Source organism: Monodelphis domestica, chromosome 3, assembly GCF_027887165.1.
Source record: "Monodelphis domestica isolate mMonDom1 chromosome 3, mMonDom1.pri, whole genome shotgun sequence".
In the NCBI taxonomy this organism is placed as follows: Eukaryota; Metazoa; Chordata; class Mammalia; order Didelphimorphia; family Didelphidae; genus Monodelphis; species Monodelphis domestica.
The window spans coordinates 930,410-949,675 of NC_077229.1; the positions used below are offsets into that span (position 1 = coordinate 930,410).

A 19,266-nucleotide genomic window follows, 5' to 3' on the forward strand; every position below is an offset into this window, starting at 1 on the left:
AGGGCAGCGGCTCAGCCGCCCCCTCCCGAAGAGGCCAGAGGAAGTGAGGGAGCAGGCGGCCTCCTGGAGGCTGGGGGCAGCACTCTAGCTTTGGGGCGTGGGAGCCCCCAGATGGCCTCCCTCCTGCGGCTGCCCCCCCCTTCTCCAGCCCTTCCTGAAATAGGCTTCGCAGGGCTCCTCGGCCCACCCGGTCCCCCGGCCGGCTGCACCCTTCTTCCTTTGGGCGGGGGAATGGAGTCCCCGCGACGCCGACGGCTGGCCTCCGCTGGGAGAGGCCCCAGAGAGCGGCCGGGCCCCGGAGCGAGGCGTCCGAAGGTCTCCAGGAAGCGGAGACGCGGGCACCGGGGGAGCCCGGGCACCTTGGAACCAGAGGAGGGTCATGGGCCGCAGATTCACTCCCCTCCTCCTAGCTACAGCTGACTAGCAAAGGGAGCTCCAGGCTGCAGGGCAGATGCCCCGGGACCCTCCCCAAGGAGGAAGCCCCTGCCATGGCTCAGGCAGGGTTCTTGTGCCCAATAGCAGCGTGGTGGGGTTGCTGGGGCACGGCCAGGGGGCCGCAGGGGCAGGAGCACCCTGGTGCCTGGGGGAAGGCCCGGCACGAACCCCGACTCTACCACAGACGGGCGACGGGCGCTGGCTCTGCTAGGGACCCTGGGGAGATTGCCAACTGCTCTGGGCCTCCTCCCTGCCCCCTCCTGCTGCACCAAGCCCAGTGGGGGTGGCTGCGGCTTCTGGGCAGGGGCGGGAGAGGGGGTGAAGAGAAGCTGGGGGGGGCCTGTTGCCTCCTGGGTCTCCCCCCAATGGCTCCTCCTCCTCCTCTTGCTACCCTGGGGTCCCACTGCTGAAAGGAGCCTCACCCTGCCCCCCCGGCAAGCCCCACGGGCACCTGCCAGCAGCCGCCTCTGGCCAGGGCAAAGCATTGGGACTCTAGTCACGTGCCAACACACCCTAGAATGTGGCATTTAATATTCAATATTCCACGTCCCCCATAAATAAGAGCAAGGGGGCAGGAACAGGCCCACATGGACGGAAGGACATGTTCCCTGTAGGGCAGCCCAGCCCTCGTCCCCGAGAGTCCGGCCCCTTCTGGACACGGCCAGCCTTGAGAGAGGCCTCGAGCATCCTGGAGCTGAGTCTCTTTGGGCACGAGGCGAACAGGAAGGTTGGGGCGAGCGAGCGAACTCCAGAGGGCGTCGGGGGCCTTGCAGAGAGCCAGCAGGAGAGGGGGCAGCACGGGGTGTTCTCCACCAGACTTCCTGAGGGTCCTCCTTGGGGGGGCCCAGCTCCACTTGCAAGCCTTTCCCCCAGCAAAGAGAGGGGAGGCCTTGGGGCCTCTGAGGTGAGAGGACAGGAACCAGCAGCCCTTCCTGCCCAGGCCAGGGACCCCTGGTTGGTAAGAGCTCTGCTGCCCCGGCATCCCTGCCTCCTGACCCAGGGGCCGCCCGGCCCGTGGATGCCGGCATCCTACAGCCATCACACTTCGGTGGAAAAAAGGACGCTCTGCCTCTTGGCATCGGGGGCTGGGAGCGTCTCTAGCTGCAGGAAGTAGAGCAGCACCTGGACCTGTGGGGAGAGGAAGAGGAGGAGGAGGAGGAAGGGAGGAAAGAGGAGAGGAAGAAGAGGAGGAGGAGGAGAGGAAGAGACAAGGCTTTCCAGAGTGGCCACAAGCTGACTTCCCAAGAACCCTGGCAGCAGCCTGGTGCCCGTCCCCGTGCTGCAGCCCTACCTGGGCCATGACCTCCAGGGACCAGCTGTCGGCCATGCTGATGGGCTGGCTCGGGGTCGGTAGGACTTTGCTCTCCTTGTCGGAGGGCCGGAGCAGGGTTGGCCCGAAGACGGTGGCCAGGTTGTGGAGGGACATCTTGTTGAGGGTCTCCTTCTCCGCCACCCTGGGGGAAAGGTGAGCTGTGTCTGGGCTGGGAGAGGTCGGGGGTCAGAGGTCAAGGCCAGGGCCAAGCTGGCGGGTGGTACCTTTTTAGGTGGTCCAGGAGGAAGAGGAAGGTGAGGAGGCTGGGCTCAGGCAGGGACAGCAACAGGTTCAGCATGCAGCTCTCCTTGGCCACAGGGTCCGAAAGCGCTGCGGGGAGAGCCAGAGGGGGGGTCTCCAGGGCCGCCCTTGGGCGGAGGCGGGAAGGGGGCCCCCCGGAGACGCCCCGGCACGTACCGATGCCCTCTGCGAAGCTGGGGTACAGTGCGTCTGTGAAGAGGGGTTCAGGCAGCTCCCTGAAGTACAGCTTTAGCGTGCCGGCGATGGCATTGACGTCCATGTCGCTCATCATCACCGACACGTCTTTGTTGTCTGAAATGGCCCGGGATGGGGCGGGCTGGGCCCAAGCTCTGAAGCACCCCCGCGCCGAGCCTCGCATGCCACCCACCCGGCACCCGGAGAGCACGGAAGGCCCGGCTCGGGGGCACCTCCCATCCCAGGGGGCCAGCGGAGAGCAGCAAGTGCGAGTGACCCCCTGTGTTCTCCAGCTCCGGATTGGCCCCGTCACTCGCTCGGCAGTGCCCGACACCCCCCCAAACCCAGGACTCACTGACGTCGAAAGCAGCCTTCAAGGCCTGGATGTCGGTGGCCACCCCGGACACACGGTAGATGCCCACTTCCTCCATGCCGCGGCGCTCGATCTCCTCCACACACTGACGCACGATGTAGGGTACCTTGGACCTCTCCCGCCTGGGGGGACACAAGCCGGGCTGGGCGTGTGGGGCTACCCCAGGGCACCCCAGTCCTGTGGCAGGAGCCCCAGCCCCCCCACCCCCTGGCCCTTACTTGGTGACGACGGAGATCTGGACCCCGAAGACACCCGTCTGCTTGCGGGACGGCATCCTCTTCAGGCTGAACTCGCGGCTGCTGAACCTCACAGAGAGCTTGGCCTCAATCTGGGGGGACGGGTGGCCGGGTGAGCAAGGGTGGCCCCGGCCCCCCCAGCACTCCATCCCCCCATTCTCCCCCCACCTTACCCCGTTCATGGCGATGACAGTTCGCTGCCAGTCTTTGTCCTGCAGGGCCTGGGGGTCCAGCTGAAAACAAGCAGCCCCAGTGAGTCGGGGATCAGGTGGAGGGCCGAGTCCGGGACGCCGAAAGGAAAGAGGCTGGAGTGACGCTGACTCGAGCCTCGCACCCAGAGTGCTTTGGAGCCCTCCGGACCGACCCTTCTATCTTGCGGATGAGGAAACCGAGGCCCAGAAGAGTCTGCCCGTTGCTGCCCAGGGGGCTCCATCCCCCGAGGGCACAGGCTACGCTGGGTCTTATTTCAGGGCTGCTCCAAAAGCTGCCAATAACCCATGTCTGGAGCCTTGTCCCATTCCTCCCGGCCCGGCTCAGTCTCTGTGCTTTGCCAATGAGGATCGGTTGGCGTCCATGTGAGATAAGCTCGGGTGCCTGGACCGTAGCCACACCTGGGGTCTGGCAGGGTGATTGGTCCCCCCTTCCTCTTTGTAAGCCCAAGAAAAGGGGGTGTCTGAACCCAGGGAGGCTCTGTCCCCGCCTCTGCTGCAGCTCTCTGGTCTGGGCGCCTCTTGGGCACGTGTAGCCCTCTCTCAGCAGTGCCAGAGGAGCAGCACGCTGGGGCCTGGGGGGTCAAGTCGTTCTGCCTTGGCGGCTTTCCCTCTCCTTTCCCCTCATCACCCGTTCTCCCCCAGTCTTCCCCTCCTTTCTGAGTGTTTGTCCCCACTGGCAGCCGCTCAGAGGGAACTTGGGGCCCCCGTAGAGCAGATGGGGGCGGCCCTTCCCTGCCCGGTCCTAGGCTTTGCCTTCCTTCAGTCAGATTTTGGGGGGTCCCGGATCCTGGGGTGGGTCCTCTCACCCCCACCCTCCCCCGCTCCAAAGGAACCCCCCAGCCTGCCCGGCGCATTGGAGTGGCTCTGCTTTCCTTCCTGTCTGCCATCAAAGTCACTGTGGCCTGAGGAATCCTTTCAGGCGACCACATTCCTCAGCAATGTAGTCCGATCCTTGCACTCGCTGCCACAAAGGAGCTCGAGCTCGGGCCTCCCTCCTTTAGCCTGCCCGTGACCCTGCCATCCCCTCCAGCACCTGTGCTAACATCACCAAGCTAGGAGGCCGGCTGCAGGGATTAGAAGTGCCTCCCCAGGCAGAGGCTCGGTCACCCCCAGGCCTTTCCCTAGGCCTCTCCACTCACTGTCTCCTCCTGCCCCCCAAGGCTCTGCCCCAGCCGGGGAGCTCCTCACCTGCATCTGCCCTTTGCCCATCATGCGGTCCGTGGGCTCCCCGTCGTCCTTGGGAAGCTTGGCCTTGTGGTGGCACTTCTCATAGCACAGAATCCGTAAGGTCTGGGAGCCCTCCAGCTCGATCTCGAACTCCTGCCAGCCGGGAGGAGAAGCCTGGCATCGGTGACGCTGCCCTGGGCCCAGGAGAAGGGCTCGAGGGGGCATTGGCAGGCACAGGCAGCCTCTTGGGGGGAGGGGGGCAGGGTGCCGTTTGGGAGGGGCTCCCTCTGCCCCCCCACCTCATTCCAGTTGGGCTCCGTCGTGTCCCTGTAGACGCGCGTCTTGGCCTTGTTCACGAAGTAGCCGAAGGAGTCCACCTCCAGAGTGCAGTAGAGATCTGAGGGGAGCCCAGCGATCAGAGGCCCTCCCTGCTCTGCCTGGAGCCACCCGCGGGGGCCTCCAGCCCAACACTGGGACCCTGGCTGGGGCGAGAACCCCAACGAGGGCAGTGGCAGGGTGCCGAAGCACTCCACGGACGCCTCGTGACAGTCTCGGGGGAGAAGTTTTACAGAAGAGGAAACCGAGGCAGACAGACGAATGGCACCCCCCATGTGCTACTGCCCCAAGAAAGAGAACGAGGAAAGCCAGGAGGCCAGCAGAGGAGGCAACAGAAGAGGCAGGAGGGGCAGAGGAACACACTGTTCCTGGGGCCTCCCCCGGACCCAGCAGTCCAGGCTGTCCCGCTCGCCTTCGTCGATGCTGGCCTGGGAAGCCCGGGACCCCGGCGGGCCTCGAGTTGGGGGCGCGGGACGGGAGAGGCGCCCACTCCAAAGAGGAGGCGGCCTCGGCCGGCCCGACCCTGGCTGGCCACCCGCCCTGTGGCTGAGCTTTTCTACGCCTTCTCTTCGGTCTCAGAGCCAATGCTGGACCACGCACCCAAGGCGGAAGGGCCCTGGGGGCTACACGGTGGGGGTGGGTGACTCACCCAGGGTCACCTGGCCCGGAAGTGCCAGACCCGGGACCCCTCCCCCCAGGCCACTCCTCCTCCGAGTCCTCTGCTCCCCTGGGTGACTGCAGCAGCTCCTGGGGACATCCCGACCATCTTCTGGCCTGCCATCCCTGCCCAGGTACCTGGAACGGCTCTACGAGCTTCCGTGTTCCGCTACGGGAGCCCCCCTCGCGCCATCCTGGCTTCCTCCCCAATCTGGTATGGCGCCGGGCCTCCTCGGGGCGGCAGCTGCCTCGGTCTCTCCCCCTCGGCCACCAGAGTCATCGCCCCAAAGCCCAGGCCTGGCCACGCCACCCTCTACTCTCCAGGGCCGAATGCGAAATGCGCCGCTCACTGCCCAGAGCCTTCCACTCCCCGGCCCCCTCCTCCATCTGCAGGCCCGTTTTATGAGCTCTGGGTCCAGGCTAAGCAGTTCCCCCCATGTGACAGCCATCTCCCTCCTCCAAGTGTTTGCACAGGTGACCCCGTACCTGGAAGGCACGGCCTCCTCGCCCCGGTGAAGGGCAGGGGTGCCCGCATCCCCTCCGGGCCCCGGGCATGCTCGCTCTCATCCCCTGGGCACTGAGGAAGCCGCCTGGCGGGGCCCTCACTTACTCGAGCTCTGCTTGAAGCCCGTGGCCGAGTGGACGATGACGTTCAGGAACCCGTAGAGGCCGGCCGCTTCGTCATCTGGGCCAGAGAGGGGCACGGTCAGGGGGAGGGGGAGGGGGAGGGGGAGGGTCCGAGAGCGCGGGCAGCCCAGGCCCCGGCCCATCCTACCCTCCTTGTTGATGGTCAGGGGGATGTGGTGGACCGTCTGCAGCTTGACGCACGAGTTGGTCAGCATTTGAATCTCCACCGAGGTTAGCGAGAAGCTCTTAAAGCCTGGGAGGGGAGAAGGGCATGCTGGGATGCGCAGATGGAGCCACTGGACCCCCAGCCCGCATGGAGGCCGCCCGGCGTGGCCAGAGTGGGGAGCCGAGAGGGGCTGTGGCTCCAGGTGGGAGATCAGGGAGGACTTCTTGGAGGAGAGGAGGAGGCTGAACCTCTATCCCCTCATCCATCCATCCATCCATCCGTCCATTCATTCACACGGGGGCGGATGACGAGGTGGACGGGCAGATGAATGTGTGCCTGGACGGATGGCTGGATGGACCAAAGGCTTCCCTAGAACTCAGAGCTCTGGACAGAAGGCAGGGCCAGGATGGGGCGGCGCCAGCCCGGCTCGCCCTCAGAGTCCCCGTCCCTCTCTCCAGCCCCGGAAGGGCAGCGCCGCCGGCTGCTCACATTTCTTCTGCTGCTCCCGCACGTGCTCCCTCCACTCGGCGCGCTCGTAGTCGGAGGAGATGAGGAAGGTGTAGCTCTAGAACGAGACGCCCGAACCCAGCGCTGTCACCCCAGGGGGAGGGGCGCGGGGAGCTCTTGGCGCTCTGTTCCAACCCCTGATGTCCTCCCCGAGATCCCTCCTCCTCCTGGAAGTCTTCCCTATTGGGCATCCGGAGCCCGGCAGAGATGCCGGAGGGGCTGGCTGTGTCCTGCTGCTACCGTTTGGCAAATGGGGGAACCGAGGCCCACAGGGTGAAGGATGGGCCCAGGGTCACTGTGCTAGGAAGGGCCTGCAGGGGTGAGGCTTTGTGAGGACTCCCGCCCGCCCCCGGGGCCCACCTTGCCGTGGCGGTTGTGGACCCTGAAGGCCATGCTGGGCGACATGAGCAGGAGCAGAGACTCTTGTTCCGAGAGCTTCTTCTTCAGCCGCTCCAGGGCTCGGCCACCCTTGTGGGCCCTCTGCCAAGGAAAGGGGCCGGCGGGTCTGCGGGGAGTGCTCAGGGCCGGGGCGGGAGGGGGAGCAGGAAGGGGGGGGCCGGCGGGTCTGTGGGGAGTGCTCAGGGCCGGGGCAGGAGGGGGAGCAGGAAGGGGGGGGCCGGCGGGTCTGCGCAGAGTCCTCGGGGCCGGGGCGGGTGGGGGAGCAGGAAGGGGGGGGCTGGTGGGTCTGCGCAGAGTCCTCGGGGCCAGGGCGGGTGGGGGAGCAGGAAGGGGGGGGCTGGTGGGTCTGCGGGGAGTGCTCAGGGCCGGGGCGAGAGGGGGAGCAGGAAGGGGGGGCCCCAACAGGTCTGCGCAGAGTCCTCGGGGCCGGGGCGGGAGGGGGAGCAGGAAGGGGGGGGCCAGCGGGTCTGCGGGGAGTGCTCAGGGCCGGGGCGAGAGGGGGAGCAGGAAGGGGGGGCCCCAACAGGTCTGCGCAGAGTCCTCGGGGCCGGGGCGGGAGGGGGAGCAGGAAGGGGGGCCGCATGCGCTGACCTTTTCGCGTTGGATGTCGCTCTTGATCTGGGAGATCTTCGTCTTCATGGCGTCCAGCTCCTCGTCGGGCACCAGCGGGATGGCGGGTGCCGCGTCGGCCTCGTCCAGCGTCTGGAAGCTCAGGTCCGTGAGCGGGATGTACCACTTGCAGTCGTACTGCTGACTTTTGCTGGAAGGCGGAGAAGCCGGGGTCAGGGGGGACCCTGAGGGCTGGGCGGCAGCCCTGCCTGCACCCTGCGGCCAGCCAGCACTCACCCTGCCGTCTGCTTCTTGAGCTTGGCGCACAGGAAGAGGTCTGTGAAGAGGAAGACGTGCCGCAGCTTGCGCGCCCCCTCCACCAGCTCCACCATGAAGCTGTCCTTGAGGAGCTGCCGGTGCTGCTGGGGGGACGGAGCCGGTGAGGGTGGCCGCGCCGGGCCACCCGCGAGACACCCCCCCTGCCACGCCCGCCTTACCTCGCCCTTCTTGACTGTCATGGACTGCCGGCGCGGCGTGATCTCCTCGTTGATGCTGGACAGGAAGTTCTGGGAGATCCTGAGGGCGTCCTGCAGCAGGGGGTGGTCGGGGTGCCCAGCGGGCGTGTGCTTCAGCAGGTCCTGCCCAGAGGAGATCTCGGTGACACCTGGACAAGGAGGGGGCGGACCCCCCCCCCCGTGCCCTCCCCGTGCCCGCACACTCACGTGGAGCACCAGGGTACTGCGGGTCACACGGTCCACTGGCTTGTAGAGCAGAGCTGGGGACGGAGGGGCAGGAGCAGGGGGAGGGGCTCAGGAGTCTCCAGGGCGGACAGGAGCCCTGGCGGGACATCGCCTCGAGCCCCGCCAGCCCTTCCTGGGCCAGCATGGCCCGGGCGGCCCACGGTGCCCGCCAGCGTGCGGGGGTCTCGGGCAGAGCTGTTGGCTGTGGCTGCCTCTGCTTCTCCCTTTCATCTCCAGGCCAGAAGAGCAGGGCCCAGGCCTGACCCCTGCCTGACACCCACCTGACCCGACTGACCCTGGCATGACCTGTGTCTGACCCCTGCCCAACCCCTGCCTGACCCTGGCATGACCTGTGTCTGACCCCTGCCCAACCCCTGCCTGACCCTGGCCCGACCTGTGTCTGACCCCTGCCTGACCCTGGCCCGACCTGTGTCTGACCCCTGCCTGACCCTGGCCCAACCTGTGTCTGACCTCCTCCATCCCCCTCCAGCCCTGGCAGCTGCCTGCACTCACTTTCCAGAGAGTTTTTGGGTGTCGGGTCTTTGGAGCTCTTGGCGCCGCGGGCTTGCAGGTTCTGAAATGGGAAAGGCCGAAGCCGAGCAGATCAGGCCCAGCACAGGGTGGTGCCCGGGGGCGGGGGGGGGGGTAGGAGGGGGCTGAGCCGCAGCCGGCAGCTACCTCAGAGATCTCGGCGAACTGTGCGTTGGCCTGGCAGCACTTGTCGGCCATCTCGATGGCGGCCTCGTAGTTGTCCACGAAGGCCCGGTAAACCCCGAGCTGGCTGGCCTGCAGGTGGCAGAGTGGGTGAGGCACCCCCGAGGCGGTTGTCTCCACCTCAGACCGCCCTCCGGGGGAGCTTCCCTGATGGGGGACCAGAGAGGGGGCTCCCGGCACACCCCACAAAGCCAGGGCGGCCCTGGGGCCCCGTCCACACGGGCCCACATGCCCGCAGGCTCCCTTGGCGAGGCCCCCAGGCTGCTCTGGGGAGGGCCCTGCCCCGTGCCGGGGGGCACCCACTCTGGCCACGAGGATTGGCCACCACGGCACCGCCCTGGAAAGTGGCCCAGAGGGGCCTCCCAGCGGCAAAGGAAGCCGACTGGCCGGAGAGGGAGACGAGAAGGCACGGGGAGCTCGGCAGCCACGGGACGTGTGTGGGGGACGCCCAGGAGAGGGAAGACAGGGAGACACAGAGACAGACGGATGAACAGATCTGGGGGGAGCCCAAAGCAGCTTCAGTGCCCTCAAGGAGGCCCCACTGGAGCGTGTCTGGGCTCGCCAGTCCTGCGCCAATCTCGGCTTCTGTTCTCAGGCTAGAGCCATGAAGGCAGCGGGCACTGGGCAGCGGGCAGCGGGCACGCTCACCAGCTTCTGGAAGAGGTCGCCCACACGCTGCTGCTGACTCCAGCAGTCCACGCGGGGGCCCAGCCCGTCGTAGAACTCCTTGTGGATCTCGTAGAGCTCTGGCACCTTGAAGAAGATGGTGTCGATCTGCTGCCCGCTCAGCACCGGCTGCGACGTGGTGGCGGCCGCCTTCAGAGGCTTCATGGGCTGCAGGGCCACAAGGGCGGTGCTCAGGCCCCTGACCAGCCTCACCAGCCTCCTGGGGACTCTGAGGGGTTGCAGTGCCCAGGGTCTGCCCCCGTGCCCAGGTGCCCGTGTTGCCCCCATGCCCAGGTGCCCACACTACCCCCATTCCCAAGTGCCCGCACTACCCCATGCCCAGGTGCCCGCACTACCCCCATGCCCAGGTGCCCGCACTACCCCATTCCCAAGTACCTGCACTACCCCATGCTCAGGTGCCTGCACTACCCCATTCCCAAGTGCCCACACTACCCCCATGCCCAGGTGCCCGCACTACCCCATGCCCAGGTGCCCACACTGCCCCCGTGCCCAGGTGCCCGCACTACCCCCGTGCCCAGGTGCCCGCACTACCCCATGCCCAGGTGCCCACACTGCCCCCGTGCCCAGGTGCCCGCACTACCCCCGTGCCCAGGTGCCCGCACTACCCCATTCCCAAGTGCCCACACTGCCCCCATCCCCAGGTGCCCGCACTGCCCCCGTGCCCAGGTGCCCGCACTACCCCCGTGCCCAGGTGCCCACACTGCCCCCGTGCCCAGGTGCCCGCACTACCCCATGCCCAGGTGCCCGCATGGCCCCCGCCCTGGCCGTCCCACCAGCAGCAGAGCCTCCAGGTGGCCCAGGTAGGTCTTCTCACTGTCCAGGATGGCCGACAGCACCCACCGCCTCATCTCCAGGCCCTTCTCTGCGTCCGGCTCGCTCTGCAGGAGAGATGGACGTGCGGAGACGCCGCTCAGCTGCGAGCACCTGGTACAAGTGGGCGGGCCGCCCCTCCCCCCTGGCCGGTGCTCTCACGGTCCCCAGACTTCCTGGGCTCGCCCGGCCCTCAGCACAGTCCTGGGCACACCGGCCGCTCCTCCTCTCTGAGACGGCCCCCCCAGACCCTCTCCCCCTCCCTCCCCTGAGGGTGGGCTCGAGTCTGCAGACGGCGACGCCCCCTGGCACGGAGGCCCCCGGAGGCGGGCGGGAAGCCCCGAGTTCCAATCCTCCAATCTCCGTTCCCTCCGCCGCACAGGAGCCACCCACCGTGCCCGAGGCTGGGCTGCCCCTGCTCTGGCCGCCGAGCCGGGGCGAGCACGAGGGTGAGTCGTCAATGTACGGCATTCGAGGCTCCTGCCAGCGCCGCTGCTGCTCCGCGTGGTCGGCGTCATAGGCATAGCCCGGCGGCGTGCCGAAGGACGTGTCTGTGGGCAGAGAAGGAGCAGCTCAGGGGGGCGTCTGTGCCCTCCTCCCCCCACGGGCACCCCCTCAGGGCTGGTTGCAGCCCCCCAACTCCTGCAATGGGCAACAATGACTGTGGTGCCTGAGGGGGACTCGGAGGGAGGTGGGGGGAGCCCAGGGAGAAGCAGAGAGGGTGTTGGGATGCCCCGTCCTCTCTGCCTCGGCCCTCCCCACCTTCTCCTTGCTCCCCAATGGGGCCTCCCTGCAGGACAGGAGAGGAAGCTGAGGACCCCCCAGCTGTGTGACCCTGGGCCAGTCACTTCCCCCAGCAGCCCCTTCAGCTCCGGCTGGAGAGCACCGAAGCCTGCCGGCAAGGTGGGGCCTCCCCACAGGGGTCAGCCTGGCCTCTCGGGCCCCCAGGGGGGAGGAAGGAGGCCCGTCCACTTGTCCAGCCTCGCTCCCCAACGGCCCAACTACGGCCCAGTGACCAGAGCAGGGACCTCCGGCCGGCTGTCCATCCATCTGCTCTGACCATCGTCTCCCCCTCTTGGCCGCGAATCCCTGGGCCGGACAGGAGCAGCGCATCCCCCGGCAGGCTTTCTGGGCGTCCTCGTCCCGGCTACCAGAGGAAGGCGAGCGGGCTGGCCAGGGCTCTGCAATGCAGGGCACGTGGAAGGAGCTGGCCGAGGGGGCTCAGTCCTGGAGTCAGGAAGACCTGAGTTCAAATCCAACCTCAGATGCTTCCTAGTTGTAGCTCCTGCCAGCCCACCTCAGTTTCCACATCTGTAAAATGGTCACATGCCTCCCAGGACAGCATCTAGGGAGATCTTCACGGTCAAGAGCCCGGCCTAAGGAACACGAGGGCAGCCCCCGGTCAGCACTTCCTCTTACAGACGGCCGCGGCAGCCTCAGACCTCTCTCCATCGGGACGCCAGACGCCGGGTGGAGTATGGAAAGCCTGCGGCTCCAGAGGGCCCAAGAGAGCAGTGGAACCTCCTCGGGGCACCTTTGGTCTCTGGACGTCGGAGATCCTGGCTGGGGCCGTCTGTGGCCAGGAGATGCCACGGTCCCTCCCGCCGGACGGGTCCCCGCTCAGTCATCTTGGTCACGTCTGGCTCTCTGGGACCTCATTCGGGGTTTTCCTGGCAAAGATCCTGGAGGAGTCCATCCCTTCTTCTCCAGCCCGCTTTACAGATGAGAACACTGAGGCCCACAGGGTCAAGTGACTCGATCACGGTCACACGGCTAGCAAGGGCCAGAGGCCACATTTGAACTCGGGCCTTCTTGACTCCAGGCCCCGGACTCTGCTGCCCGGTGCCACCAGCTGCCTCTAGCAAGGTGGGCCGCACCTGGGCTCTCCAGAGCCAAGATCCAGGCAGGTAGTCTCTGGGCTTGGAGGCTGGCCTGGAGGTCTCAACAGAGTCCCCACATCCCTGGGCAGCGTGCCACGAGGGGAGGCTCCGGCTCTCCCACGGTCCCATTGCCCAGAGCTGTCTGGGGGGTTGAGCAGAGCAGCTCTCCAAAGGCCTCAGGGCAGGCGAGGCCACTTCTTAGAGCTGGACCCTGGCTTTCGAATCAAACTCGTCATCTTTTCCCCCAAAGCTCATCCGGGCATGAGCCACCCACACAACTCTCCACCAACGTCCTCCCAGTTCCTCAGGCTCCAATCAAGGAGTCATCCTGGCCTCCTCCATCTCTCAACCCCCACAATCCAATATGGTGCCAAGGGCTAGATCTGCCTCTGGCTGATCTCTGCACCACCTCTGGTCCTCTTCTGGTCAGTCTCCTCTTCTGGTCAGTCTCCTCTTCTGGTCAGTTTCCTCTCCCACCTCTGGTCCATTTCACCTCTGGTCTTCTGGTCAGTCTCCTCTCCTGGTCAGTGTCTCCTCTCCTGGTCAGTGTCTCCCCTCCTGGTCAGTTCTCCCCTCCTGGTCAGTGTCTCCCCTCCTGGTCAGTGTCTCCCCTCCTGGTCAGTGTCTCCCCTCCTGGTCAGTGTCTCCCCTCCTGGTCAGTGTCTCCTCTTCTGGTCAGTCTCCTCTTCTGGTCAGTCTCCTCTCCTGGTCAGTGTCTCCTCTTCTGGTCAATGTCTCCTCTTCTGGTCAGTTTCCTCTCCTGGTCAATGTCTCCTCTCCTGGTCAGTGTCTCCTCTCCTGGTCAGTGTCTCCTCTTCTGGTCAGTTTCCTCTTCTGGTCAATGTCTCCTCTTCTGGTCAGTTTCCTCTCCCACCTCTGGTCCATTTCACCTCTGCTTCTCCAGCATCTGAGCCCTTCTCTTCTCTGACACAAGCTACTTCTCTGGTGCAGACCCTCATCTCTGACCCGAGGGTGTGCCTGCCTCTGTCTCTCCCCTCCGGGTCATCCTCCATTCAGCCACTGAAGTGATCTCCCTAAATTTGTCCAGGTTTGATTGCGTCACCCTTCCCTCACTCTATAAACTGCAGTGCCTCCCTAGGGCCTCCAGGAGCAAAGACAAAATGTCCTGCTTGGCATCCAAAGCCCTCTATTAGCCAGCTCCCTCCTCCCTGCGGAAGCCACGGTGACAAACGAGGGTGGGTGGCAGAAGGCCGATGGCGGAGCCCTGATTGGTGACTCCCCAGAGGCCGGGCGCAGGGCCTGAGGAAAGCCGGGGGCATGTGAACGTGGTGGAGCAACCACTTCCCTGGCCTGCCTCGGTTTCCCCACGGCACCTCCTTCCTGGGCTGGCCTCAAAAGCCCCTGCTGCACCCTAAGCACGAGAGACGCGAAGGCCGCAGGGAGATCTGGGGTCTGGGTGGAGCACAAGCTCGAGGAGGCCAGGCCTTCTGGGAAGGGGAATCCCGCTGGCCTCGGCCCTCCCCAGGCCTCCCTGCGGTCCTGGGCTCCACTCGGATGCCAGAGGGCCTGCTGGAGAGCGTCCTGGGCGGCGAGGGCCGGCCCCGCGCCTGCCTCCCGGCCTTCCTCCGAGCAGGAAGCGGCCTCAAGGCCTGGGGACGGGGGGCCTCCTCCTCCTGAGGGCCAGGATCTGGCTAGTCCGGCCGGGCGCAGGGGATCCCCGGCGGGCACTGCCCGGGCCTCCCCCACTCTTCCCAGAGACCAGATGGCTGGTGACAGGGCGGCACCCAACCCATCGTAAAGAGCTGGCCCGGCTCCAGGCTCCGCGAAGGGCTTTCATCTCTCAGTTTTCCCACCAGTGAAATGGGATAACGATCTGAACCAGTGCCGGGGTGCCCCTGCCCAGGCCCGGGGGCCTCCTGCTCACCCACCGACCCTGGCTCTGCCAAGGAGGCTGTGCCTTTGGCTCCGGCTGGCAGGTGGGCGGGCGGCCGGGTGCACCTCTCCAGGCACAGCCTGGCTTCCGGCCTCTCCCCAGACTACGGGCAGCCTCTGCGGGGCGCCCTTCCTGCCTCTGTCCTGGAAGCTGCACCCGGCCAGGCCCACGCAGGATCCGCACCCAGGCCCGGCCGAATGGCGGCTCCTGAGAAGCCCCCCTCAGGCGCCCGGCCCCAGGCTTTGGAGCCCTGACTTCAGAGGCCCTCCGACCCCAGTGGCTCTGGGCCTTGCTCGTGCCCATTTTCAGGAAGGGCAAAGGGAGTCCAAACTGGAGCGCGAGTCAGCCTTCCGGGGGCCTCAGGAGGTGTGTGCTCTGCACCCCGTGGGGTAATGCGGGTCCAAGGGCCGGCAGCGTCACCCCGAAGGCCCTGCGTGGCACGCGCTGGTGGGGGAGCCCAGCCATCTGCTTTTGAACCCTGGCTGGGCTGTGGGGAAGTGTCTCAGGCTGGACTGGAACCCAGGACTGCTCGGCTCCATCCACTGTGCCACACCCACCCACCATGTTTACTGTCTGGGATATCTGATTAAAAGAATTTGGAGACACCTCTAGGGTCGCGGTGGTGAACCTATGGCACACGTGCCGGGGGGGGGGGGGGGGGCTTGCGGCCCTCTGTGAGGAATGCAGGGCTGGGCAGCTCCCCTCCCCCTCTCCGCATGCCTGAGGACATCACTGGCCCGGGGGAGAGGGAGCCGCTGGAGGTTCCACAGCAGGGAGGGGGTGACGCGATCAAGCCCGTCGCTTCAGAGGCTGAACGGAGGCAGGCCGAGGCGGGAGCTGGAGGTGGGCAGTCATCATCCAGGCACGCGGCGGGCTAGGCTCGCCCCTCCGCGAACCCCCAGGTCCCACCAGGCTCCGTCTCCATCCCCGGCACCAGGCCCCTGAGGGCCATGAACGGATGCTGGCCGAGCCGGGTCTGCACTGCCCGCTCTGAACAGTGCAATGGGAGCCCCGGCACAGCCAGACCGCCAGGGAAACCGAGGCACCCGCAGAGATGGTGCATGGAGCCCTGAGGTGGGGGGCAGCAGCACAGGATGGGCGACTCACCCCATGTCATGTGGGGGGGTGGCCAAATGAAGAGGCAGAATCTGAACCCAGGCCCACGAGCTGTACACAGCATCTTCCTGCATCTTCCCCAAGCAGGAGGTTTGGGTCAGAGTGTGTCAGGCAAGTGGTGGCCAGCAGGGGTGACTGAGGGGGCCTGAGGAGATGACCACAGCCTACTGGGCCAGGGAGATGGAGAGAGACAGAGACGGGGAGAGACAGAGAGAAAGAGACAGAGACGGGGAGAGACAGAGACAGAGAGAGAGAGAGACGGGAAGAGACAGAGACGGAGATGGAGAGAGACAGACGGGGAGAGACAGAGAGATGGAGAGAGAGATGAGGAGAGACAGAGATGGGGAGAGACAGACGGGGAGAGAGAGAGACAGAGACAGAGACAGAGACGGAGAGAGACAGAGATGGGGAGAGACAGAGACAGAGACGGAGAGAGACAGAGATGGGGAGAGACAGAGGGGGATACAAGGCACTGGGGGGGCAGCCTCTCCAGGGTGGGGGCCGGGTCCGCAGCGACCTGAAGCCCTTCCTGGGCAGGCGCCTCCAGGGCCAGGGAAGGCTGCCGGGCAGGGGCAGGGAGGGGCTTCGGGCCCTGGGTACCAACTGTGGCTCGGCCTCGGCCTCTGGCTCCCTCCTGATGCCAGGCTGAACCCAGCGCAGAGGTCAGGCGGTACCCACGGAGTCTCCAAGGTCCGGCCGATGGCCCGGGCGCTGCCCTCCCTGCCAGTTCTTTGGCGGGGCCGCGGGGCCATCTGGGAAGGGGCCTCCCCCGGAGGACGTCCCTCCCTGGAGGGGTGCCCCCGGGGCCAAGGGGACCCTGGCTGGGCTGTGGGCACCTGGATGAGCCCCTGAAGGTGGGCCTGCCCCGAGACCCTCAGAACGCGGACACAAAGGAGGGGGACGCGGAGCCCTCGGGGCCCACCTTCCTGGGCACTCTCCTTCCTCCTTTCTGCTGACTCGGAAGTCAAGGAGACCCGAGTTCAAATCTAGCCTCAGACTGGGAAATCACTCCACATCTGTCTGCCTTGGTTTCCTCATCTGCAAAACAGGGCTAACAACAGTCTCTCCGGGCAGGGTTGGATCCCCCACGTGAGGGCCGTCCCGGAGCCGAGGGGGGCAAGTCTCCAGCCACACGCATGCCCGTGGCCTCTCCCAAGTCATTCTCGGTGGCCCGGGCATGTGTCCCGCCATGGGCACTGCCAACCTCCCGTGTGCCCAGCAGCACGAGCCCAGGCCCAGTGGGTGGGCACACGGCTCCCTGTCCCGAGTGTGCGCTCCGCCCTCCCATGCCCACAGCCGCCGCCACCCACCTGGGTCTCCAGGGAACGCGGCGTCCTGGGCCCGGGCAGGCTCGTCCCCGGTGCCGCCACCTCCTGCGGGCCAGATCTGGCCGGTCCTGCGGACGCCCACGATGGTGGCTTCGGCCACGACCACCTGGCCCGGCCGGGGCCGCCTCTGGGCCTGGGGCGTCGGGGGGCTGCTGCTGCTGTCCAGGGACTGCTGGGAGTTCTGGGAGGGGGAGCGGCTCTTGGGGGCCCCGGCGCCCGGGCTGGGGGACGCGCGGCTGGAGGAGCCGTCGCCGTCCTCGTCGTCGTCCTCGTCGTCGTCCTCGCTGGAGGTCAGGTTCTCGTTGGAGCTGCAGTCCGGGGTGTAGCCGCCCCCACCGAGCTCCTCGAAGCTGCGGGGGGAGGAGGCACCGCGGGGCCACGTCAGGGGCTTGTCCTGCTCCCGCCAGGCCGCGGGGCCCCCGACGTAGACGCTCTGGTAGGGCTGGAGGTCGGCGGGCGGCCGGGCGCTGAGCAGGTTGTCCCTCAGGAAGCGGGGGTTCAGCTCAGCGTCCTCGTAGTCGGTGGCCGCGGCCGGGCCCGCCTTGCGGCGCTCCTGCTGCATGGCCTGGCTGCCCAGGCTGCTGATGCGCTCGGACACGTCCCTGTCGTTGACCTTCACCAGGCCCCGCTCGTGGTGGTACTCCACGTTCACATAGAAGGGCTTCTCCTCCCCAGCCCGGGCACGCTCGAAGGTGGACCTGAGAGCGGCCACGCTGGGCGGCTGGCCCCGGCCTCCGCTTCGAGGGGGCGGCTGCGGCTGCGGGGAGCCCTCGGCGTCCTGGGGCTTCCTGTCTGCCGGGCCGGGGTCGGGGCAGCCCCAGCGCCGCTGGTCATAGCTCTTGCGCTCCTTGGCCAGCAGCGTCTGCAGGTAGATCATCCGGAAGCGCTCCTGGTTCACCTCCACCTCCAGCCTCCGGATGGATGCCTGGCAGCGCCTCAGCTCCTGCTCGATGGCGCTCACCGAGCCCAGCTCCATCCGGGGAGGCTCCGAGGCTGGGAACTGTGCCCGCCACGCCTCGGCGAAGCCCACGGGGTCCACCATGGCCGCGGGAGGCAGGCCGGGGCAGGATGGGCTCAGAGGCCTCCTGGGGGCCCCCCCAAACCCCGGGCCGCAGGCCAGACCCCCATGGCCCCGCCCTGCCCAGGGAACAATGCCCCCGGCTGGGAGCCGGCGGGGGAGGGGCGAGGAGGGCCCTGAGCGAGCCTAGCTGGGGATGAAGAGCACAGGCTTCCACGGGCTGAGCAGCAGAGGAGGATGCCCTGGGAGGGGGAGGGGACCTGGGGGGAGGGCTGCTGCTGCTGCTGCTGCTGCTGCTGCTGCTGCGCTGCCACCACCGACAGGGCAGGCCGATGCTGCTCCTCTTCCTCTTCCTCCTCCTCCTCCTCCAACCTGGGGCTGCAGGCTGGATCCGGCTCGGCTCCCAGCTAGGGCTCCCTGCCTGGACCTCCCTCCCGGCCTCTCCTTCCCTGGTCCCCGCCCCAACCTCTCCTGCCCCATTCAGCTCTGCCTGCCTCCAGCACAGGAAGGGGCAGGGCCATGGCAGGGCGGGGCGGGGCTCTTAAAGGAGCCTCCATGCTGCCTCTCCTGCGACCACCTCCTCTACCCTTCCCTGGTGCTTATAGCGCCTCAGACTCCCTGCCGCTCTCGGGAAGATCTGAGTGCAAATCTTGTCAAAGCATGTGTGACCATGTCTCTGCCTGTTCTCTCTACTGTAAAGCAAGAGTGGGATGGCATCCCGGGCCGTGCCCTCCCGAAGGCAGGTTTTCTTCTTTTCATCCAGCCCCTCCTGGAGCAGAAGACAAATGGAGGCCCGGCGGGCACACTCTAATGCCCTGCCTCCTGCCCCCCCTGCTCCCCAGTGGCCTCCACTCTCCACCGTCCCAGGGGTTTCTGGGCAGAGACCCAGGGACCCTTCTCCAGCTCCTTTTACAGATGAGGAAACTGAGGCAGGGCACAACAACCGGCTCTTGCTCTTGTCCAAGCCGCCAGTCCAGGGGGCCCAGTGCCCTGACCTGGGCTTTGCCGGGGGAGGGGAGGCAGTGAGCCAAGCTAGATGGGGCCTCTGTGGCACCCAGCCGCAGGCCTGAGCCACCTCTGGCGGGAAGGTGCGTCATCCGGTGCCAACCGCCCCCTCTGAGCACCTCCAGCGGGGCAGGCGTGGGCAGCCTCAATTTTTCCCAGAATCCTCCCTCCTGGTGGTGCAGAGGCCGCCCATTCCTTCCCCTTTGGGTGCCCCTTCCGCACCCTTTCCCTCCTCCCAGAGGAGCCAGGGAGGCCCCTCGGCACTCAGGTGGGGTGGAAGCCCCCTCGGGTGCCCCTGCTTAGCCCCTCCCACCATGAGGCCCGGAGGCTCCCCCTCCTGATTCATGGTCAGCCCCGAGGAGGAAGAGGAGGCCACAGAGCAGAGGGAGGCCTGCCAGGGGCCGAATCATTCTCTCCTGAGAGCCTGCTTGGTCTCCAGTGCGAGTCCTCCTCGGCCATCAGGTCCCTGGAGGAAGGCCTCTGACCCTGCCTCCCATGAGGGGGCCTCACCCTGGCACGGCTCGAGAGCGCTCCCTTCTGGCCAGGCACTCCAGTTCGCACGTGCCTCTGGGCTCTCCCTGCTGCCCAGTCCACCTTGGCCCACTGAGAGACAGGGTGCCATCTCCCACCTCCAAGCCTTTGCCCACCAGAAGCCTGGTCTCC

The 19,266-nt window shown here is 66.8% G+C and overlaps 1 protein-coding gene across 2 annotated transcripts; it reads right to left on the bottom strand.

Annotated features, from left to right (window-relative positions):
- Positions 1-931: 931 nt before the first annotated feature.
- On the bottom strand, positions 932-18,114 carry BCR (BCR activator of RhoGEF and GTPase). Of its 2 annotated transcripts, none has more exons than XM_056821165.1 (23): positions 16,563-18,114; positions 10,756-10,913; positions 10,326-10,430; positions 9,514-9,699; positions 8,830-8,937; positions 8,665-8,725; positions 8,134-8,186; positions 7,909-8,049; positions 7,709-7,833; positions 7,454-7,622; positions 6,824-6,943; positions 6,446-6,521; positions 5,939-6,043; positions 5,774-5,848; positions 4,470-4,567; positions 4,192-4,323; positions 2,965-3,024; positions 2,774-2,883; positions 2,538-2,677; positions 2,165-2,299; positions 1,972-2,077; positions 1,727-1,889; positions 932-1,563 (listed from the first exon to the last, which is right to left on the bottom strand). In XM_056821165.1, the coding sequence occupies exons 1-23, from the start codon at positions 17,620-17,622 to the stop codon at positions 1,474-1,476; spliced, it is 3,576 nt and encodes a 1,191-aa protein (XP_056677143.1). In that variant the 5' UTR covers positions 17,623-18,114; the 3' UTR covers positions 932-1,473. The 2 variants fall into 2 exon arrangements, with proteins under 2 accessions (XP_056677143.1, XP_056677144.1); XM_056821166.1 differs by having other exon boundaries at positions 7,709-7,830; positions 16,563-18,108.
- Between the last annotated feature and the right edge of the window lie 1,152 nt (positions 18,115-19,266).

Coding starts and splice junctions, on each gene's coding strand:
- BCR (XM_056821165.1), bottom strand. CDS start 17,622: ATGGTGGACCCCGTGGGCTTCGCCGAGGCGTGGCGGGCACAGTTCCCA. Junction 10,914..16,562: donor CGCGTTCCCTGGAGACCCAG/GTGGGTGGCGGC, acceptor CTCTGCCCACAG/ACACGTCCTTCGGCACGCCG. Junction 1,890..1,971: donor CTCCTGGACCACCTAAAAAG/GTACCACCCGCC, acceptor CCTTTCCCCCAG/GGTGGCGGAGAAGGAGACCC.